Raw genomic sequence first — 18070 nt, 5'->3', positions numbered from 1 at the left:
ATGCTCCTTGTGTCCTCTAGTGAGTGACAACATTTCTGCTCTGAGAAGAAGGGCCTCCCCTATTTTCATTCCACATGATTTAGAGAGAAGAAATCTGGCCCTCCCTTGCCTGCTTTAGACAAGTTTCAAATAATATTTGTCCTTTTCAGCACAGAGAACAACAGAATAGAGTCAGATTTTAATATTTAACTTACTTAACTATAATATTTAACTTTTGTAACCATGTGTGGTGTTCTCAGTGTAAACTGTCTGCTTCCAAAACCAGTTCTATTTACCCAATCCTCAGGCTCTACAGCACATCCCACTTGTACTGCTGAGAGTTGGACTCACAGGGGAGCAACTGCAAATGATTTATTGTAAGACACTGCAACAAGATGGAAAATCCTCTGTGGGTTTGTGTTGGTACAATTTTTGTTTCCCCAGAGTAACACCAACTTGCTCATGACTTGAAATTTATTGCTGCTTCTGCAGGGAGAAAATACAGCTCACAGCACATTGGTACAGGGATAAACAGCACTGATGGTGCTGGAGGGGACTCCCCAGATGGGGAATTCAGTGCAGTGGCATTGAAATGGAAATGTGCTGGTCTTTGGGGAGCTTGTTATCAGTGTAAGCAGTTTGCTTGAAACTGGTCCTTGGAGAACATGGGACTAGTTAGTACTTGAAAGGATAAAAGTGTTGTTTTCAAGCTGCAGCCTTAACAGAATCCAGGATTGTGGAAATTCTGCTGTAAAAAGGGGAAACAAACAGGTCTCTCCTTGTGGGAAGCTCCCTAATGAAAATAAATCCATTGTGTAAAAGCTGAAGAGTAAAGAAGTGTTTGATTTTAAATTGTTCCAAATACATTCATTGGAGAGTGAGGAGAGAACTGGTGGAGGGGTTGATTTTGGGGGGTCCAGGACTGACACCTCAGCCCCTGACAGGGAGGGGAGGCAGCACTTCAGCTCTGCCAGCTTTAATGGACACTGATTAAAAATTGTGATCATTAAATTTTCATGCTCTATTGATAAAAGTGCTGTGGAGAGAATCATCTCCAGGAAGGACAGAAATAGGTGAGTTATTTTTGAGAAAGCTGAAGTGGAGACACAAAGCATTAGTGCCCCTAAAGCTTAATGCAGATCATTACAGGACACAGTCTCTGTCCAGGGCACCTTCAGATGAAATGGCTGCAGTACAAACAATCTAAAACAATCAAAAATTATCTCTGAACATTTTACACATCTCTTCTTTTGGGCCTAATTAATTGCCTGCTCCTTCCTTTATTTGGAGTTTCCACTTTGAACCTTCCTTTCTGGCTGGGCTGATGTTATGTACATTATTTTTAATCAGATAAATAAAGATATATATGTGCATGCCTGTTAGTAACTCCTCAGCAGACAGAACGGTTTTGTACTAAGAAATTTATAGTCCCTTCTGGGATAGCTTAAGAAGAAATAACTCACATATTTTCCTTATCATGCTTGGGTTCATTGTTTTTTTTTTCTGAAATTCCCACATAGTTGTGGTTTTTGTCCTATTTTGACACTGAGAACTTCAATTCACGTCTAATTGATGTGAACTGTTGCTAAAATAAGATTCTAATTTTAAGCCTGAGAAAATCCCACCAAGACATTACAATTCAGCATGTCCTGAGAACTCCAATGCTTACATATTCTTTTATTAGCAAGTAACCAGAAATACTGGAAATAAAGTGGATTATGTCCCACTTTGTCAACATACACTTCCTGTCTGAAAATTCCTCTTGACATTTCCAAAGATTTCAGATAGTAGGCTTATTTATTTAAAAAAAAAAAAAAAATCCATTTACTTTTGAAGGACTTCGTGTTTCTGGAAGATTTTAACAACAGTTTTTTATCTCTGTGGTTTTTTGGGAGGTCCAGAGCCATGGCAGGGACTGGGAAGATGGCAGGGTGTTCTCTGGAACTGTGAAATGGTGAAGTACAGAACAGGTTTGGTGTGAGGCTGAGTGTTAACCTAGAGAATGTTGCATTAAACGGCTGAAGGATCACAGAATTAAAAATTCAGCAATGCATTGTTCTTGTGGCAGCACGAGGGGCTCAAAGCTCTTGAAACTGCAGAAGTGGAAGAATTACTGCTGAATCATACTTTAAAATACAATGGGAGTTTGATCATCAAAATCACTTTTACTGTAAAATAATTTGCCTTCTGACATTTCCACATCTACACAAAAGAATAAACCAGAAAATCATTCAGTCAAATGGAGTTGTTAGAATTTATTAGAACATTAAAATCAGTAAATATAGAATTGGGACTTTTCTCAGTCATTGGACACAAAAGTTGAACCCTTCTCTTTTGTTCCATGTGTTCCTGACTGCCCAGGTTTTGATGGAGCAGAGGAGAATGTTTGTGGAAACTGAAAGAAGTTTATGTCCTGCTAAAGGATTTTTTCCTTATTTCTGAGGTGTAGCTGCTCAGGGTCCCTCAGCTTTGCCATCACCCCCTGGCACTTGGGATCTGCAGTTTGGGATCAGATTCTTGGAGATGCCAGGGCAGCACCACAGCCTTGTTTGGGTGGGGACCAAGTTAATAATCACCATTTTTGTGATGTTTGGTGAGCATTTTCAACTTTTCTGCACAGCCATTCCTGGGCTGTGGGTTGTGTGCTATCCAAGATGGGGTGTCCTGGAGGGAACTCAACATTCTGCATGTTGGCTGCTGGTGGAGACTTGGGGAATGAATTGTTCCTGTGACTTGGAGCCTTTGGATGCTGGAAGGAGGGACCTTCTCAGCAAGACAAGGAGAGGAGGAGATGGGTTTTGTGTCTGCTAATTTCAGTTTTTGCTTATATTACTAGGAAAAAAAGTCCTGTTACTTGGACTTTTGTGCATTTTTGTGCTTCTGACTCTTCTAAAATGCTCGATATTTCATTGTCTCTGGATTCTGGTCTGAGGGATGTGCTCTAGATGCTCCAGGGGAAGGTGCTCCTGGCAGGAGGTTGGAATGAGATCTCTAAGGTCCCTTCCAGCCCAAACCATTCCTGGTTTAAGGTGCATTTTTTGAGTAATAAATTGCTGTAACTGTAAAGAGCATTAAAGACCTCTGTGATAAAACAGTCTTTGGTTATTTCCAAAGAGTTTGGGAACTTCCCTGGCTAGAAATGAACATGAAACAATGGCAAATTGTGAGCATCACGGTAATAGAAATGTAGTTTGTCATATGCTTTATATGGATATTTAACAAGGGTAACTATTTGATTTAGCTGAAGAATACAATGAGAATCATGACTTTACCTGTCTAGTGAACTTTCAGACATACTCATATCAAATGAGACTTTAATCAGAAAAGAATTCATGTATCGTAATAAGGAAATAAACTGGAGATGAGTCATGGTAAGTTTCATCTTGAAATTTGTCACAAATTCCTGGAAAAACATGAGGAGACCACTTGTGTCTGTTTCAGTTCTTCACGATAAGAGAGGGTTAAATATTTCCCTGTCTGATATGATTTTCTATTTTTAATCTGCAAGTTCTTTCAGACAGTGACTGTCTCTGGCTGTGCCCCACTCAGTCTGCAGAAGACTGAATGAAAATCCCAAATGTGAGCCCTTCTGACATGGCAGCACAACTGGACTGTTCTTAATGACAGAAGATCACTATTAGTGTGTGTTTGCAGGTTCCTTCTGCCCTGTTGGTTTTTAGGGTCATTTAGTAGGATTTGTGAGTTGGAATTATTCTTTCATATTCTTACAGGAGGAAGGAATCTCAAATAGCCTTAAAACAAGAAAAGGATGTATTTGTCCCCTGAAATTAACCCTGAAAGAACATGTGGTCAGTTTAGTGACACTGTGTTTAGTTACATCTACATTTCTCTGAATTAAAAAAATGTTATTTCCATATTATGTGTGACCACTTTATCCCTTAAGTTATCAGTGACTCCTCATCTAGTCTTGTAGGAGAAAGTCAGATAAATCCTGGTTTTAAGTGCCAGAATTGGTGCACAAGAAGCACACTGTAATTTTGCTGAGCTTGTGTGTTCAGATCAGTGTTAACTTTGGCTTCATATCCACTATTCCTTTGTCTTCCCATGTAATCAGTGTTGTCCTTGAAGAATAAATAAAACATACCTGGGTTTCCTGGGGAGATAAGTGGGGTTTTCCTGTGCAGGGCCAGAAGTTGGATTTAGTGGTTTTTGTGAGTCCCTTCCAACTCTAGCATATTCTGTGAGAAAATGATTGGTTCATGTGTGAAGAAAAAAAAAAATCAGAATCAGTGTGGTTTTATTTTTGCTTTTAGAAACAACCAAGCCCCAGATTCCTGTATTGTGCTGCAAACACATGAAATATAAATTTGTTTGTTGCTTGTATGGGAAGAAAAGGGCATCTGGATGGCTTTGTTGGCTGGCTGCATGCACATGGAGTGTTTAGAGAGCTCCAGTAATTGGCCCCATTTGCTTGCAGAGGGAGCCAAGTACATTTAAGCCATCCTGGGGCAGGAAGCGGGAATTAATGCGCAGCGTTTCTCATCCTGTGGTTGAAATTTTGCTGTTGGGAAGCAAGCTTTTTTATTTTTCAGAAAAAAAACCAACTTTTGCTGCCTTTGAGAAAACTAAAATGCAAATTTTCCAGTGTTGTGTCAGCTCAGGGGTACTTTGGATATTTATTGGATATTTATTGGAGCATTTTGAGTCCTGTGCTGGGGGCGGCTGCAGGAGGAGCAGCCGAGGCTCCAGCGGGGGCGCAGGGGCTGGAGTGAAACGACATCTGGATTTGTCAGTGTGCATTTGGAGCAGCATTCTCCTGTCTTTGCACTGCCTCTAAGCCAAGGGCACACCACTGGGTGAGCAGAGCACAGAGTGAATCCCTGGATTTCTGTTTCAGAAACCCGACATGAGGCACTCCAGAGGCAGCATTGACCGCGAGGACGGAGCTCTGCAGGGGCCTGTAAGTGTGGGGGATCTTTTCCTCTCCCAGCTCTTCCTCCAGTTTCCTGCTAGAACGTTCTGTACACTGGCTTGGGGGTGGGAGATGATTTAAAGGTTTTGCTAAATGTTTCCACTGTTATTACATGGTGGTACAGCTTTCCAAGAGGCTCAGCTTCTGTGGGAACTGCAGCCACAGCAAAGTGGTTCATGCAGCAGTTTGGGGGATTTGGGGTTTATTGGTTGTTTTTTGTTTTTATCCCTTGAAGCTGTTCTTGAAACAAATATTAAAATGTTTCCACAAATATGTTACAATAATTTCCAAGGGCTCATGTGCTGTAGAATTGGGCCTTTTATTTAAAAATGGGGATTGTTTTCTGCAAGTTCTGTCAACAGGAAGCAGGATTAAAGTAACTTATGCAGTTGTTTAAATATCTGAAGGGTTTTCTTACAAGGAATGTAAATGTTGCTGTTGTATTACTCAGAAATCTGTTTGGGGTAAATGATCCACTATAAAACAATTGGAATAAACCCCACAGCCATTCCTTTATTCCCAGACAGCAGCTGCAGCTTGGGTGTTCTTTCTTAGTGGCTTAACTCCTGACTGTTTAATTTAATTAAAACCATTTTTTCAATTGTTGAATTGCCATTGGAATCTCTGGATCATACTGTTGGAAAAGGGGGATTAGGCTAGGCACTGCTCATGATACAAACCTGGTCTTCATCCACTGTTTCTCCCAAGAAAGCGGTGGATATTTTAAATCCACCCTCCTGTTTCATTTGGGATGGGACTGTTAACTCCTGCTTTGCCTTCAGCATTTCTTCACTTTTTAGGAATTTTGGGATTCTTCCTGCATTTGCATCCAAGACAGTCATGAATGAGTATATCAGTGACACACTGCAGCACAGTCTCTGGAGACATTCATGTCTGGAAACTCCTAAGATTTTTTTCCATGAATTTGGAAAAGATTCTTAGTTGCTGTTAGGCCTTGGCTGTTGTTGCATCTTTATGTAAGAGCAAGAAAAGTGTTGCTGCATTTTGTGCTGCTTGTGAAGATGCTTTGAGATGCCCCGGAGATTTTCAGGTCATGCCACAGGTTACAGATCCCAAACTGTTTCCAGGGAAAGTCCTGCCTGCCCAGATGAGGTGGTCCAATATCCCACCTCATTTGAAGAGTGTGAAAAAAACACTTCATGGTCATGGACAAAATGGGTTTTAAAAGAGACTCTAATTCGTGGTAACTGCATTTCTGGTCACAGAATTTGATCTTGTAGTTCTCAGTAGATTCAGAACATAACTCTGACTTCATTTGCAGTGGGAAATGCTTAATGCTGCTGTGAGTCAATTTGAGTTTCTGACAGAGGATGAGAAACTGGGCAGTGATACAAATGAGAAGTTACCACCCACATTTTGGCAGTTCCTGTCTGATCACATTCTTTTGACCTGTACTTTCAATACACAATTTTGTGGAAATAAAAATGCAAGAATTCTTCTAGTGGGATACCATTATTCTGCCTCTCTCTTGCTCTCTTCCTTTCCCCCTGGGGTTATGAGATTTGAAATATTTATGTTAACAGCACAAGTCAAAGATAATGACATGATTGAATGTCTCTATTTCATGTCCCTGTCTTTGAGGTGACCAACCTCACAGAGCAACAGACCAGTGTCATTTCTGCATCTCCTGTTGTTGTTGACATTTTTAAAAAGCCCTTCTTGTGGTGCTGTCCAGCTGAAACTGCAGTCAAGCTTTGTCAGCACCAATTCTCTCCCTGCAGTGGCAAGCAGCATCTCTGTAGGGATGCCACCTGTCCTTTTTCCAAAGTCCGTACATTTCCTTTGTCCTCCTAACTTCTAGAAGATCCCTGCTCTGCCAGGCCCTTTTCTGCCCTGCTTGCTTGATGTCCAGCACTCTGAATTGTGCTCTTGAAAATCACCTGACATCCATGGACTCCAGTTCTTTCAAAAGCAGATTCCCAGGGAACCTCACTATTTCCTGGAAAGCACCCAAAGTCCACTCTCTCCATAGCCAAGGTTTTGCTGGAATTTTTTCTGCTACCTCCAACAATTTGAAGCTCAACTCCTTTGTGGTTGCCATGACTGAGGCAGCCACTGCTCAGCACTTGGCCCATGAATCCCTCTCTGTTTACAAACAGCAATTCCAGCAATCACCTTTCCCAGTATTCCTTCATACCTGCACCCAGAAGTTACTTTCACAGGAATTTCCTGGACTTCTTTGTGTCCACTGTGTGATATTCTCAGTTGAATTTTGGGAAGTTAAAATCACCCCTGAGGGCCAGGGCTGTGGACACAGAGATATTCTTTAATTCTGTGACTCTTGGGCTGCTCACAGCGGTGATGAGGTTGGTGTGAAGGATGGATGAATGCCATTACCAGGGAAAGTCTCTTCAGTCTGTTACTAAATTTCTTCCAAGTGGATGAGCAAATGGGCCTTGACTAAGAGCTTTGCAACAAAACCAAAAAGCAAACCAGTTTTAAAGCGTGTTCCCATTACAGAAGCATTCAGCAGGAAGTTCTGCAGTTTCTCTGTTGTCATTTCTCCTTCACCACCATGACCTCTAAGTTGGATCTCTGGGCACAGACTGAAAATGCCTGTGACTGTCTCACCACCTTTGAGTAATAAGGATGAACTGCAATGTGGAAGCCAGGACTGTTGTGAGCAGTACAAAATACATGCAAATTCTTTTATTGCTCTATAAGTAATAGACCTGTAGTGAGGGACTGATGATGGTGAATTGGGATGTATTTTCAGCTGGTAGGAAATGTGCTGAGAGCTGGCTGCTCTTGCTGTTTGAGATTGAGATAGTGCTGATGAGAGCTGCAAGCACTGCAATAACTACTTTATATGTTTATTTTATTTTATTTTATAGGCTGGTAACCAGCACATATATCAGCCTGTGGGAAAACCAGGTAAGCAGATGCTAACATTTTGAGTATTTGATTACAAGTCTTGTAGCAGCAGCAGTCAACAAAAGTTCATGGCAATATTTCCATACAGAGAGGATTCAGTTCCATACACATTGATGTTTGTGTGCTGTGTGTTCAGGTTCCCCATGCAGGCCCCAGACATGCAGTCAGCAAAGGCAAGGAAGTGTTTAGATCAACAAGCAGGAAATTTCTAGAGCAAGCTGAGTCAGAGTGGGAATTCACCCAGGGTGGAGTTCAGACATGTAAAACAGCAGCAGACACCTAAAATTGGGTTTCTCAGTCTCAAAAGTGAATCACACAATTTGCTGCTGGGAAGAAATCCAGTTTCCCAGATTCACACAGCATGTGGTACCAGGGATGACACCATCACAGTGCTGGGGTAGCTGTGCCCAGAGCAGCAGCAGTTACCCCACAAAAGGAGTTTCAAATATTTAACTAAAACAATCCTGCTCTCCTAAAGTGCAGCTCCCACAAACAGTGAATTTCCTGCAGCACACCCAAAGATCTCCCATCTGTGGCAGAGAAGAGCCCATGCAGCCTTTGCAGGGCAGAGCAGGAGGGTGCCAGGTGCCTCTGACACTTTGCTGCTCTAAAATCACAATTTTTTGTCGCAGATCACGCGGCTCCGCCAAAGAAGCCCCCACGCCCCGGAGCCCCAGGGCACCTGGGCAGCCTGGCCAGCCTCAACAGCCCCGTGGACAGCTACAACGAGGGTGTGAAGGTAGGGGAACACCCAGAAAATGGAACATTCCCAGGGCCACTTTGTTCATTACCAGTGAAACAGCCCCAGCAAATCAAACATGGCAGCTCTGAGGTAGTTTGGTGTTCCTGAAGTAGAGAGCATGGAAAGCAAAGGGGACAGAATTCATGAGTAAATAATGTCATGGGGCAAACAGCTCCAGGGGAGTGGGGAGGGAACTCAGGGTCTCCCTGGCTGTGATTTAGTGTGCTCCTCACCTAGAACCTGCCCAGGTGAGCTTATTTCCAATGTGGAATGATGAGGTGTCCCAAATGGACCCAGCTCCCTGTTGGGCAGGGTGGAGCATGCCCAGGGATCCCAGTTGCTCAGATGGTACCAAAGTCTTCTGTCTTTGGTCACAGGAGGTGAGACCTCTCCTGCAGTGCTCAAAAAGCTCTTGCTGCAGCACCAGAGCTCCTCAAATACTACCAGCTCTGGGGAGCAAGGGAAGAGGGGAAATGGGCTGTCTGACCTGGGAGGGAGATACTTCCTGATGTGTTCTTTCATTTCCCATAAATAGCAATAAAGCCAAAACTGAAACTTGACAGTGGTTTTGTAGGAGAGGTGCTGCTGCAGGGTGCAGTGTCCTGCCCCTGCTGCAATTGGTGTCCACAGAACAGCTCCTAAGGATGTCAGGCACTCCCAAAATCATCCCTTTGTGTGCTGTTTCCTGCCTGTGGGACTCTGCCACCTTTCTAATCTCCAGGAAACAGCCCTGCCAGGCCCGTAGTAAAGAACAGGAATCCATGGCGTGGTGGCCACAGCAGTTGGGATGAGTGACCCTTATTTTAGGTGATTTAAGGAAATACAGAAAAAGCCCAGTTCATCTGAACATGAAATTCAGAACTGCCATCAGAGCAGTGTGTTCAGCACAACTTGATCCCAGCCACTGCCAGCCTGCCTCACTCCTGCTCGTGTTCTGGGATTATTGGAATGTTTAAGAACCAGTGTAAATAGCCAGCAGTGGTGAATTTGAGCAGGATTATTTATCATAAACTGATGCCAGTGCTTTACAAGCTGCCAAGCCTTAGAAAATGTCAAAAAGCAGTAACAGATGTGTTCCTAAACTCAGCTTCTCTGAAATTTCCTTTCTAAATGCTGATGCTGGAACATGAAATAATGTTTTTGAAATAAATCCTTCTGACAACAAACAAACCTGAGCAGTCAGAGACATCAGTAGTGACAAGTGAACGGGATTTGTGTACTAAATAGCTCTTTGAGTAGAAAAGAAGGGCTGATTTTTTTTCTTCTGTCAAAATTTTCTTGGAATTGGATTGTTTTATGCCCCTTGAAGAAAACAGCCCATTACTTTTTTGGCATAGGTTTGTTAATGGTTGCAATCCTAAACTGAAGATGCTTCTGGGGTTCATTTCAGACTCCCTTTTCTGTATCCCCAGTTCAGACTCCCCTTTTTAGGGAGAGCACAGATGAAGAGGATTGGAATTTCCAGCCCTTGGGAGCCTTCAGAGCAGGCTCCAGAGAGTTCAGCCAGTTCCACAAAGAAACTCAAAATTCTGCAGAGTAGTGGTGTTGATATTGGGGATAAGCAAAGAGAAACCAAGGTCTGAGAAACACAGTGTCCATAGTCTTGAAAAGTTTGGGTCTGGAGTTCTGAGGGTTGGGAATCATCTGGAATGGGTTCTGGGTAGTTCCTGGCCATGGCTGTGATGAGTTCTTGTGAACAAGTCCTGCACAGTTAAATCGCCCGTGTATTTTCCATCTCGACTTACCTAAACAAGAAGTTCCAGAAAGATGAATACAAAATTTGTATCCTAGACTGTTTGTGCAGAGGGACCAGCAGAGTTCCCAGGACAGGTTTCCCAGGCCCTTGCTCCACTCAGCACTCTGCCACACTGGCTTGCTCCTGTCAGCTTTGCATGATCTCCTGCCCGTGTGTTGAGTCAGGAGGAAGCATGGGGTGCATGGCAAACCCTTCCACTGCCCACAGGGGTGCACAGCAGCTCTTCTGTCACACAGGCCCCAGAGCTAACACGGGTGGCTGCCAGTTCTGGTGAGGATGTGTTTTCGTTGCAGGCTTTTTAACTGGTCTCTGATTGCTACACGTTTTGGGTTTGTTTGGTTTTATTTTTTTTTTTTTCTGCTGAGTTTTATTAATATTGTTTTTCTTTTTTTCCCTTCTTTTGGTAAATTTCTTTAACTTCCCCCCACATTCTGCTCAACCATAGCCATGGAGGGTAAGCAGTGCGTGAGCGTGTGTGTCCGTGCCCTATTCCAAAATGTCTTTGCATGTGACTTTGCCAAATGACTGTTTTAACTTCTTGATTGCTGAAACTGATTCGAATCACAGCCTTTTCCTGCTGATTGAAGCAATTACAGTGTTCTTTTTCCTAAGGTATTTTCTGATCAATGCACTAGATTGAATCTCTGTGGTAGCTGTTGGTATCCACTTAATGAAATGCTACAGAATGGAATCACCTTGTACTGAATCCTGCACTCCTTCCTTAGAGAAAGTCTCACCAAAGCATTCCACAGTTTCCTCAGGGCAGTGGATCAGGGGCTTGCAGTGAAACTGTCCTGGAGCTGGGACCAGTCCTGAGAGCCAGCAGTGACCCACTGTAGGGAGCTGAAGCACCATGAGCCATCTCAGATCCAGGAGGAAATCAGGAATTTTTTAACTTTCTACTCACATTGAGTTGTTGCTTGGGCATCCCATTGTAGGGAATAGCTGCAGGAGACTGGGATGCGTGGTAGTTTTACAGTTCTGAGATACTGAGGACCTTACAAAGGATGTTTGCAAAGTTTGTTTCATTTCAGACCTGGGATTAATTAAGTCTGTCTTGGATTTAACTCCAGACATGTTGGAAGTTTGACCTGAGTAAAGACCATAGGATTTTTAACTTAGGAGTTTTTTTCTGATCTCTTGGAAATCAACTGCCTAAAAGTGTTCTATGTTTCCCACCTGTACTGGTGACACCATTTTTGTTGCGCCTGCTGTAGATTTTCACTAACAGAAGAATAATGTAATAGAATCATGGAATAGTTTGGCTTGGAAGGATGATCTCATTCCAGTTCTCTCTTTAATATATCAGTTCTCTCTTCAACATATCAGTATGTTAACGTGTGCTCTGACATTATTTTGGAGCACAAAAATCCCTTCTGGAATGAGGGACCTGATATCTGTTGCCCTCGCAGTGGAACTTGAACCACTGGGACATGTTAAGTACTCAGTACTCTCATGCCTCAAATTATTCCCTTCTCTGTTGAGTGTTCCACTGGAAGCTCTTCAGGGAAACCCTGGTGAAAGTTGCCCAGTGTCATTTCAGAGATCAGGTTCAGTCAGAAGAACTATAAGAAACCTCCTCCATCCCGGAGCCAGCTCAGGCAGCCGCGGGGCCGGGCGGGGCTGTGGGAGCCGGGGAAGCCGAGCCCTTCCCGGCTGGGAGGTGGCCGAGCCCCACCTGCTGGGGACGGGAGCTCCAGCAGCCGCTCTGTGCTTGCAGATCCAGCCGCAGGAGATCAGCCCTCCCCCCACGGCCAACCTGGACCGCTCCAATGACAAAGTCTACGAGAACGTCACGGGGCTGGTGAAGGCAGTGATAGAAATGTCCAGTAAGATCCAGCCGGCCCCACCCGAGGAGTACGTGCCCATGGTGAAGGTATGGGGGCAGTGCCTGAACTTGGGGTGTATTCCTACTCTGAATGAGCTCTTCAAGTGGTGTAGGGGAAATCTTCTGGAATGCTGGAAGTAGAAAAACTGTTTGTGTTCATGTGGTCAGAGGTTGGAGCTTTGGATTCCATGCCCACTATTGTGACAGCACTGCTTCATGCCCAGCTTGCCTGTGCTTGTCCAGAGTCCTGAGTAGTGTGCTGTCTTCTCCACATTTTCACTTTTTATGAGAAAAACTTGTTCTTAAGTCTTTGGCATCTTGTTTTGATGCTGATAGACACAATTGCAGGGGGGATTGTGAAGTGCCATAGGCACATTCCAACTCTTTCCTTATCCAGATGAGCAATTAAATGTATCCACTGCCTCCTTGCACTCCTAAAATTCTCTCATCCATTTCTTCCAAGTCTTTGATTTCTTTAATCTTTTTTTTTCTTAGGAGGTTGGTCTGGCACTAAGAACTTTACTGGCAACAGTAGATGAGACCCTCCCAGTGCTCCCTGCAAGCACCCACAGAGAGGTACGTAGAGCTCTGCTTACCTGCTGCTCAGCCACTGCCTTCCCAGTGAGCCTCAGCTCACTGGGACAGGTTTTGGTGCTCCCTTCATGGCACAGACCTTTTGGTTCCCTGAGCAATCTGAACTCCTGGGTTATAATTCTGCATAAAATTAATTTAATTTAAATTGCTGCATGAACTTAGGCTTGGTATTAGCGAGGATTCTTAAACTGGATATAGGTGTCACCTATAGGAAGTGACATAAACACCAGTGTTCCACAGCAGGGAATCGGCTGAGGGTTAATTCTTAGTGCAGATGTCACTTGTCATTTGCTTGCACACCAAATCATTGAAGAGGTAATTGGGCAGAGCTTGGTACAGCTGGAAGGTTGTCTGTAGTTCTGGATAAGGAGTGACTGAGAGCTTTCAACGAAGTTCATAATTAAAACAGTTTTCCTCCAAACCTTGAATGAGTGGGGTTCTGTAAGTGCCATCTCAGAGGTTCAGGCTGACTTAGCTGTGTGCTTAAGTAACCTGTATCTGCCTTCTTGTTTCATTTTTTAGAGCTGCTTCTATGCTTTAGAGCTGCTTCAGTAGTAAAGAGAGTAAAGCTAACAAGAACCTGAAAGCCCATTACAAGCTGTTAATGCCAAGTTGTGGTTTAAAATCCAGTGCTTGGGTCTTGGTGCTGTTTAGCAGTGGGTGGCTCAGCAGGTGCCAAATCCCATCTGCTGCTCCCCGTGGTATTGCAGAAACAGCCCAGCTGCAGTCAGGGATCAGCAGGGGCTGTGGCTCTGTGGAATTGCTGTGAGTGCAGGGTTTCAAACCCCCAGGGCTGATGGAGTTGTCTCGTTGCAGATTGAGATGGCACAGAAGCTGCTGAACTCGGACCTGGCCGAGCTCATCAACAAGATGAAGCTGGCCCAGCAGTACGTCATGACCAGCCTGCAGCAGGAGTACAAGAAGCAAATGCTGACGGCTGCTCACGCCCTGGCTGTGGATGCCAAAAACCTGCTGGATGTCATTGATCAAGCCAGACTGAAAATCAGCCAGTCCAGACCGCACTAAGCACTGAGGGAAGAGCATCGTCAGCCTCGGAATTCTGCTCGCGCCAGGATGTTCCTTCACCTTCCACCAGCAGTGAGGATTCACCCAGCGCAGTCCTGGCCGCCCCCTGGGGGTCTCTCATTGCAACAGTTGAAGCGAGCGGCTCTGCTGGAGCCGGGCTGGCTTCGGGCCGTGGTTAGCGGCAGCTGAGTTTGTACAGGAGCCCTCGGAGCTGGGGCACGGGGCAGTCACTCCATCATCGCATGGGACACGCTTCGCACCGAGCTGCCACCATTGAGCTGCCCCCGGGCCACGGCCTCGGAGCCAAAACTGTTGGAGCAGCAGATGGGAGAAAGATATTGTGAAGTGAAGAATTCGGGGAAACCTCAGGGCTGAGAATTCTTGCCCACAGTATATGAACTATCCAGACTGGAATTTTTTTTATTAGAACACTTACGTCGCAATATGCTAATCACAATTTACAGAGAAAGAATAAAAAGCTATATTTTCAAGACTTCAGTCATTTCAAGACAAACTAAAGCCCTCTTCATCTTCCTGCCTTTTACTTTGACGTGACTGTGTGAAGCATTTGTTTGGAACTAGCTGTAGGACACAACTGAACACTTGAGTTTTTCACCAGGATAACGTGCCAGTTCTTTTGTAGCAATGTTGTTTTCCTTGGAAGTGAAAATGCTGCTTTGTACCAGAGCAATTCAGAGCTGCATTTTGAGGAGACCTGTAACCATTCATGTCCCCCATTTTTATATAATTTATAATGACAGATTAAAGCCATGATGACTATTTTAAACCCACTGTAGTTAACTAACCCATCCTTTTGTCTATCTTGCCTGGGAGGAGTTACAGTAGAGCAGTGTAATTAGATTTTCCTTGGTTTTCCAGTTATGCCATCTGTTCTGTTAAAATAAAAACCACACTCCCTTTTTGCTGTTGAGGGATATAAATTATTCTCAGGAAGAATATAATGAACTGTACAGTTACTTTGACCTATTAAAAAGGTGTTACCAGTGAAACTCTGACTCTTTATTTCATGTGTGTGCACTGCAAAAGAATTCTTCCCTGGGTACCTGTGTCTTTTTAAAAATGAGTTGATAATACAAATACCTACCATTCTGTCATGAAGTTGTTATATAAATGTAAAAGGTGGGACAGTGCAGAGTCTATCAGTGTTTGTGGAAGTCTCCCTCCACAAGTTTGGTGTCTCTTATACACCTGGAATTCTGTAATGCCTCAAATGCTTTGGAATACCCACTTGGAACATGACTCTTCCCTTGTTCAACTGCTCTGGAAAAGTCCTGTTCAGAAGTTATTTATGAAATTCATGCCTTTTAAGAACTCCTTTCCATTGCAGTGTGACCTCACCTCCCACACCAGGTAAATACATCCTGTACCTTCCACAACCTCAGCCCTTCACCTGAGCATTGCAGCCTTTTCCCCACTGTGAAAAGCCCCTGGCCTTGCTGTGCCACAGCTGTCACCACACCCCTGCTCACTGGGATTTCATCCCTCCCTCCATCCAAAGGCTGTGGGTGCCTTTTAGAGCTTTAACTGTTCTTGTGAAACACCAAAAAACTGACAGGGGAAGCTGTAAAGCCCCAGCTGAGCACTCATGACAGCAGCTTCAGGAGCTGCAGGTAACCTGGCCACAAACATCCACCTGAGACAAGAGTACAAGCAGATGTTCTTTATTACAGGCTGGTACAAAACTAATTAGTCAAAAAGACCAAAGCCCATGTCATCATCAGATTCCTCTGATTCTTCCTTCTTTTCCTCTTCTTTCTTCTCCTCAGCTGGAAAAGAAACAGATTTATATTTCAATTTATCAGCTCATAGAAGTCACTTGTCACAAAAGGTGTCACATGCAATGATTAACATCAAGTAGTCCTAAAACCTAAGCCAACAGCCCAAGAATGTTGTTTGTGCTATTAGCAAAGTGGTTTTGTTCAGAATTAATTTCCAGCAAACCCGAAAAATTTTGAGAAGATGCTGATGCTCTGATCCTGATGACACACAGGAAGAGCAGTTTTAATTCTGAGGGAACACTAATGATGTGCAATGCTCCCTTTCTCAAGGGGAGGGCGTGCTTTTCTCCAGAACACTCACGCACACCGCATGGCAGAAACCACACGTGAACAGCTCCTGTACCACTCACACCCTCTGCATGGCAAAACCCACATGCCAACAGCTCCTGTAACTAGTGCTTGCAAAGCTGCGGCTGCCCCATCCCTGCAAGTGTTGGATGGGGCTCTGAACAGCCCGGTGTAGAGGACGGTGTCCCTGCCCACGGCAGGAGTTTGCAAAGAGATGGCCATAAAGCTCTTCCTAACTGAAGCCATTCCATGGATCCCTGGATCCACGTTCCGAGCCTCGGTCGGACGCGGCCGCCACTTACCGGGGGCGGCTCCGCCGGCGGGCGCGGCACCACCCGCGGGAGCGGCGGCAGCCGGAGCCCCGCCACCGCCCGCTCCCACGTTACAGATCAGGCTCCCGATGTCAATGTTCGCCAGGGCCTGCAGGGAACGACAAGCGGCAGCGAAGCCTCGTTAATACGGGCGGGAGGAGCGCTGGGGAGCCCCACACGCCGCCCACCCCCGGCCCGCGGCCCCTCTCGCCCACCTTAGCGAAGAGCCCCGGCCAGAAAGGCTCCACGTTCACTCCGGCTGCCTTGATGAGCGCGTTGATCTTGTCCTCCTGCAACGAGACAGCGGCGCTCAGAGCCCGCCCGGCCCGGTCCGGCGCGGCCCCTCAGGCGGCCATGCCGCGCGGCCGCCGCCATCTTGTGCGGCCGCACTCACCGTCACGGTGACCTCGTCGTCGTGCAGGATGAGGGCGGAGTAGATGCAGGCGAGCTCGGAGACGGAGGCCATGGCGGGGCGCGGTGCTGGTCGCCGGGTGGTTCGGCCTTAGCTTCGTACGAAGGACTCAGCACCTTGGGCCGCCGCGGAACGAAAGGGGCCGGCTTCCGCGGCGCGGATTTATAATGGCGATGCGCGTTGCGTCATCGGTGACGTCACCCCGTGACCCGCCGCGCATGGCAGGTACGCGCTCTCCCTCCCTCCCTCAGCGCCCTCACGGGGAATAATTCACCCTAAAACCGAGAATGGCGCCGGGTCCGGCCGCTGCCCCATCCCTGCCAGCCTCAGCCGTGCCCCGAGTGCCACATCCCCACGGCTTTTGTATCCCTCCACTACCCTGGGTGAAAACTCTGCTGAGGCCATTTTTCCAGGATCCAAACTAAACCTCCCTGGCACAGCTTGAGGGGCCCAAGCCCTCCTCCCCCACAACTACTTCAGGTGTCACTGCCTCGCTTAAACACTCCGTTTTCTGTATGTAATAAAACGGGGAGAAAAGGTGCTGAATAAGCCCTTGGTACAGGATTGTGTACTGTGATTTTTTTCCACCCAAACATGAGCAAGAGCATCTTTCCCATCAATGACCAAGCACTGAGCAGTTTGCCCAGAGAGGGTGTGGGGTCTCCCTCACTGGAGATATTCCAGCACTGTCTGCCCACAATCCTGAGCCTCTGCTGGAGCAGAGAGGTGGCACCAGGTGACCCCACCGTAGTCCCTTCCAACCTCATCATTCTGTGGTTCTGGGATTCTGATGAGCCTGAGCAAATTCCAGAGTTTTGCTCCAACGGCATCATTGGATTGTGAAAAATGAATGTTCTCTGGGTTTTATTTTGTGTCTTCTTGACAGATATGTGTTTGATGAGTCTCAGCTCAGTGGCTGGGCAGATCATGGAACAGCTTTCCTGCAAGCTGTGCTGGGGCACTCCTGGAGGACGTGGAGGGGCTTTGGGACAGCCACAGCTCCATCAAGGTCAAGTCCTGCTTGATCAACTGAGGGGCCTTCTATGATGGAGTGACTGTGCAAAACGCCAGTCACTTGTTCTTAAAATTTTAAAAGTTTAATAGTAATAAAATGGTTATAAAAATAGCAATATAATTAGAGTAATAATAATTTGGACAATTTGGATTACGACAATATGAGACAATAGAAACAAAAGGTTATGGAAGTCCGGGTACTTTTTTGGGCAGCATAAGCCCGAAAAAGGACACACATTAACAGAGGATTAACCCTTAAAAACAACAGCCTCTTGCATATTCATACAGCTCATACATGATGCATAAATTCCATTCAAACACAGGATTATGTCTGGTCAGTGCCAACTTCTTTCTCTTAATCCTGACGTCGTGTTCATGGCTAAGCAAGTCAGGAGGAAGTTCATTTCTTCTGATAATGGGGCAATAAATTCTCTTTCTCTGGAAGATTTAGGTGTCCTGTGGCTGCTATCTGGTGTGAGTACCTCATTCCTTT

At 45.4% G+C, this 18070-nt stretch overlaps 2 protein-coding genes across 3 annotated transcripts in view; one reads left to right on the top strand and one right to left on the bottom strand.

Annotated features, from left to right (window-relative positions):
- Window positions 1-14755, top strand: part of PTK2 (protein tyrosine kinase 2) — a 151602-nt gene extending 136847 nt beyond the window's left edge. For both annotated transcript variants that reach the window (XM_058802084.1, XM_058802075.1), the window contains 6 exons: window positions 4838-4900; window positions 7768-7807; window positions 8440-8546; window positions 12026-12181; window positions 12629-12709; window positions 13544-14755. In XM_058802084.1, coding sequence (XP_058658067.1) covers window positions 4838-4900; window positions 7768-7807; window positions 8440-8546; window positions 12026-12181; window positions 12629-12709; window positions 13544-13753 — 657 coding nt within the window. In that variant the 3' untranslated portion in view covers window positions 13754-14755. The remainder of the gene's footprint in view (window positions 1-4837; window positions 4901-7767; window positions 7808-8439; window positions 8547-12025; window positions 12182-12628; window positions 12710-13543) is intronic.
- A 664-nt stretch (window positions 14756-15419) lies between these two features.
- On the bottom strand, window positions 15420-16731 carry RPLP1 (ribosomal protein lateral stalk subunit P1). Its single transcript, XM_058815953.1, has 4 exons — window positions 16546-16731; window positions 16367-16441; window positions 16143-16260; window positions 15420-15540 (listed from the first exon to the last, which is right to left on the bottom strand). Exons 1-4 carry the CDS (start codon window positions 16615-16617, stop codon window positions 15461-15463), a joined length of 345 nt encoding a protein of 114 aa, XP_058671936.1. The 5' UTR covers window positions 16618-16731; the 3' UTR covers window positions 15420-15460.
- Window positions 16732-18070: the final 1339 nt, after the last annotated feature.

This window comes from Ammospiza caudacuta, chromosome 1 (genome assembly GCF_027887145.1).
Source record: "Ammospiza caudacuta isolate bAmmCau1 chromosome 1, bAmmCau1.pri, whole genome shotgun sequence".
Classification (NCBI taxonomy): domain Eukaryota; kingdom Metazoa; phylum Chordata; class Aves; order Passeriformes; family Passerellidae; genus Ammospiza; species Ammospiza caudacuta.
The sequence above is the reverse complement of the archived record's forward strand: the minus strand, read 5'-3'. Positions and strand labels throughout refer to the sequence as shown.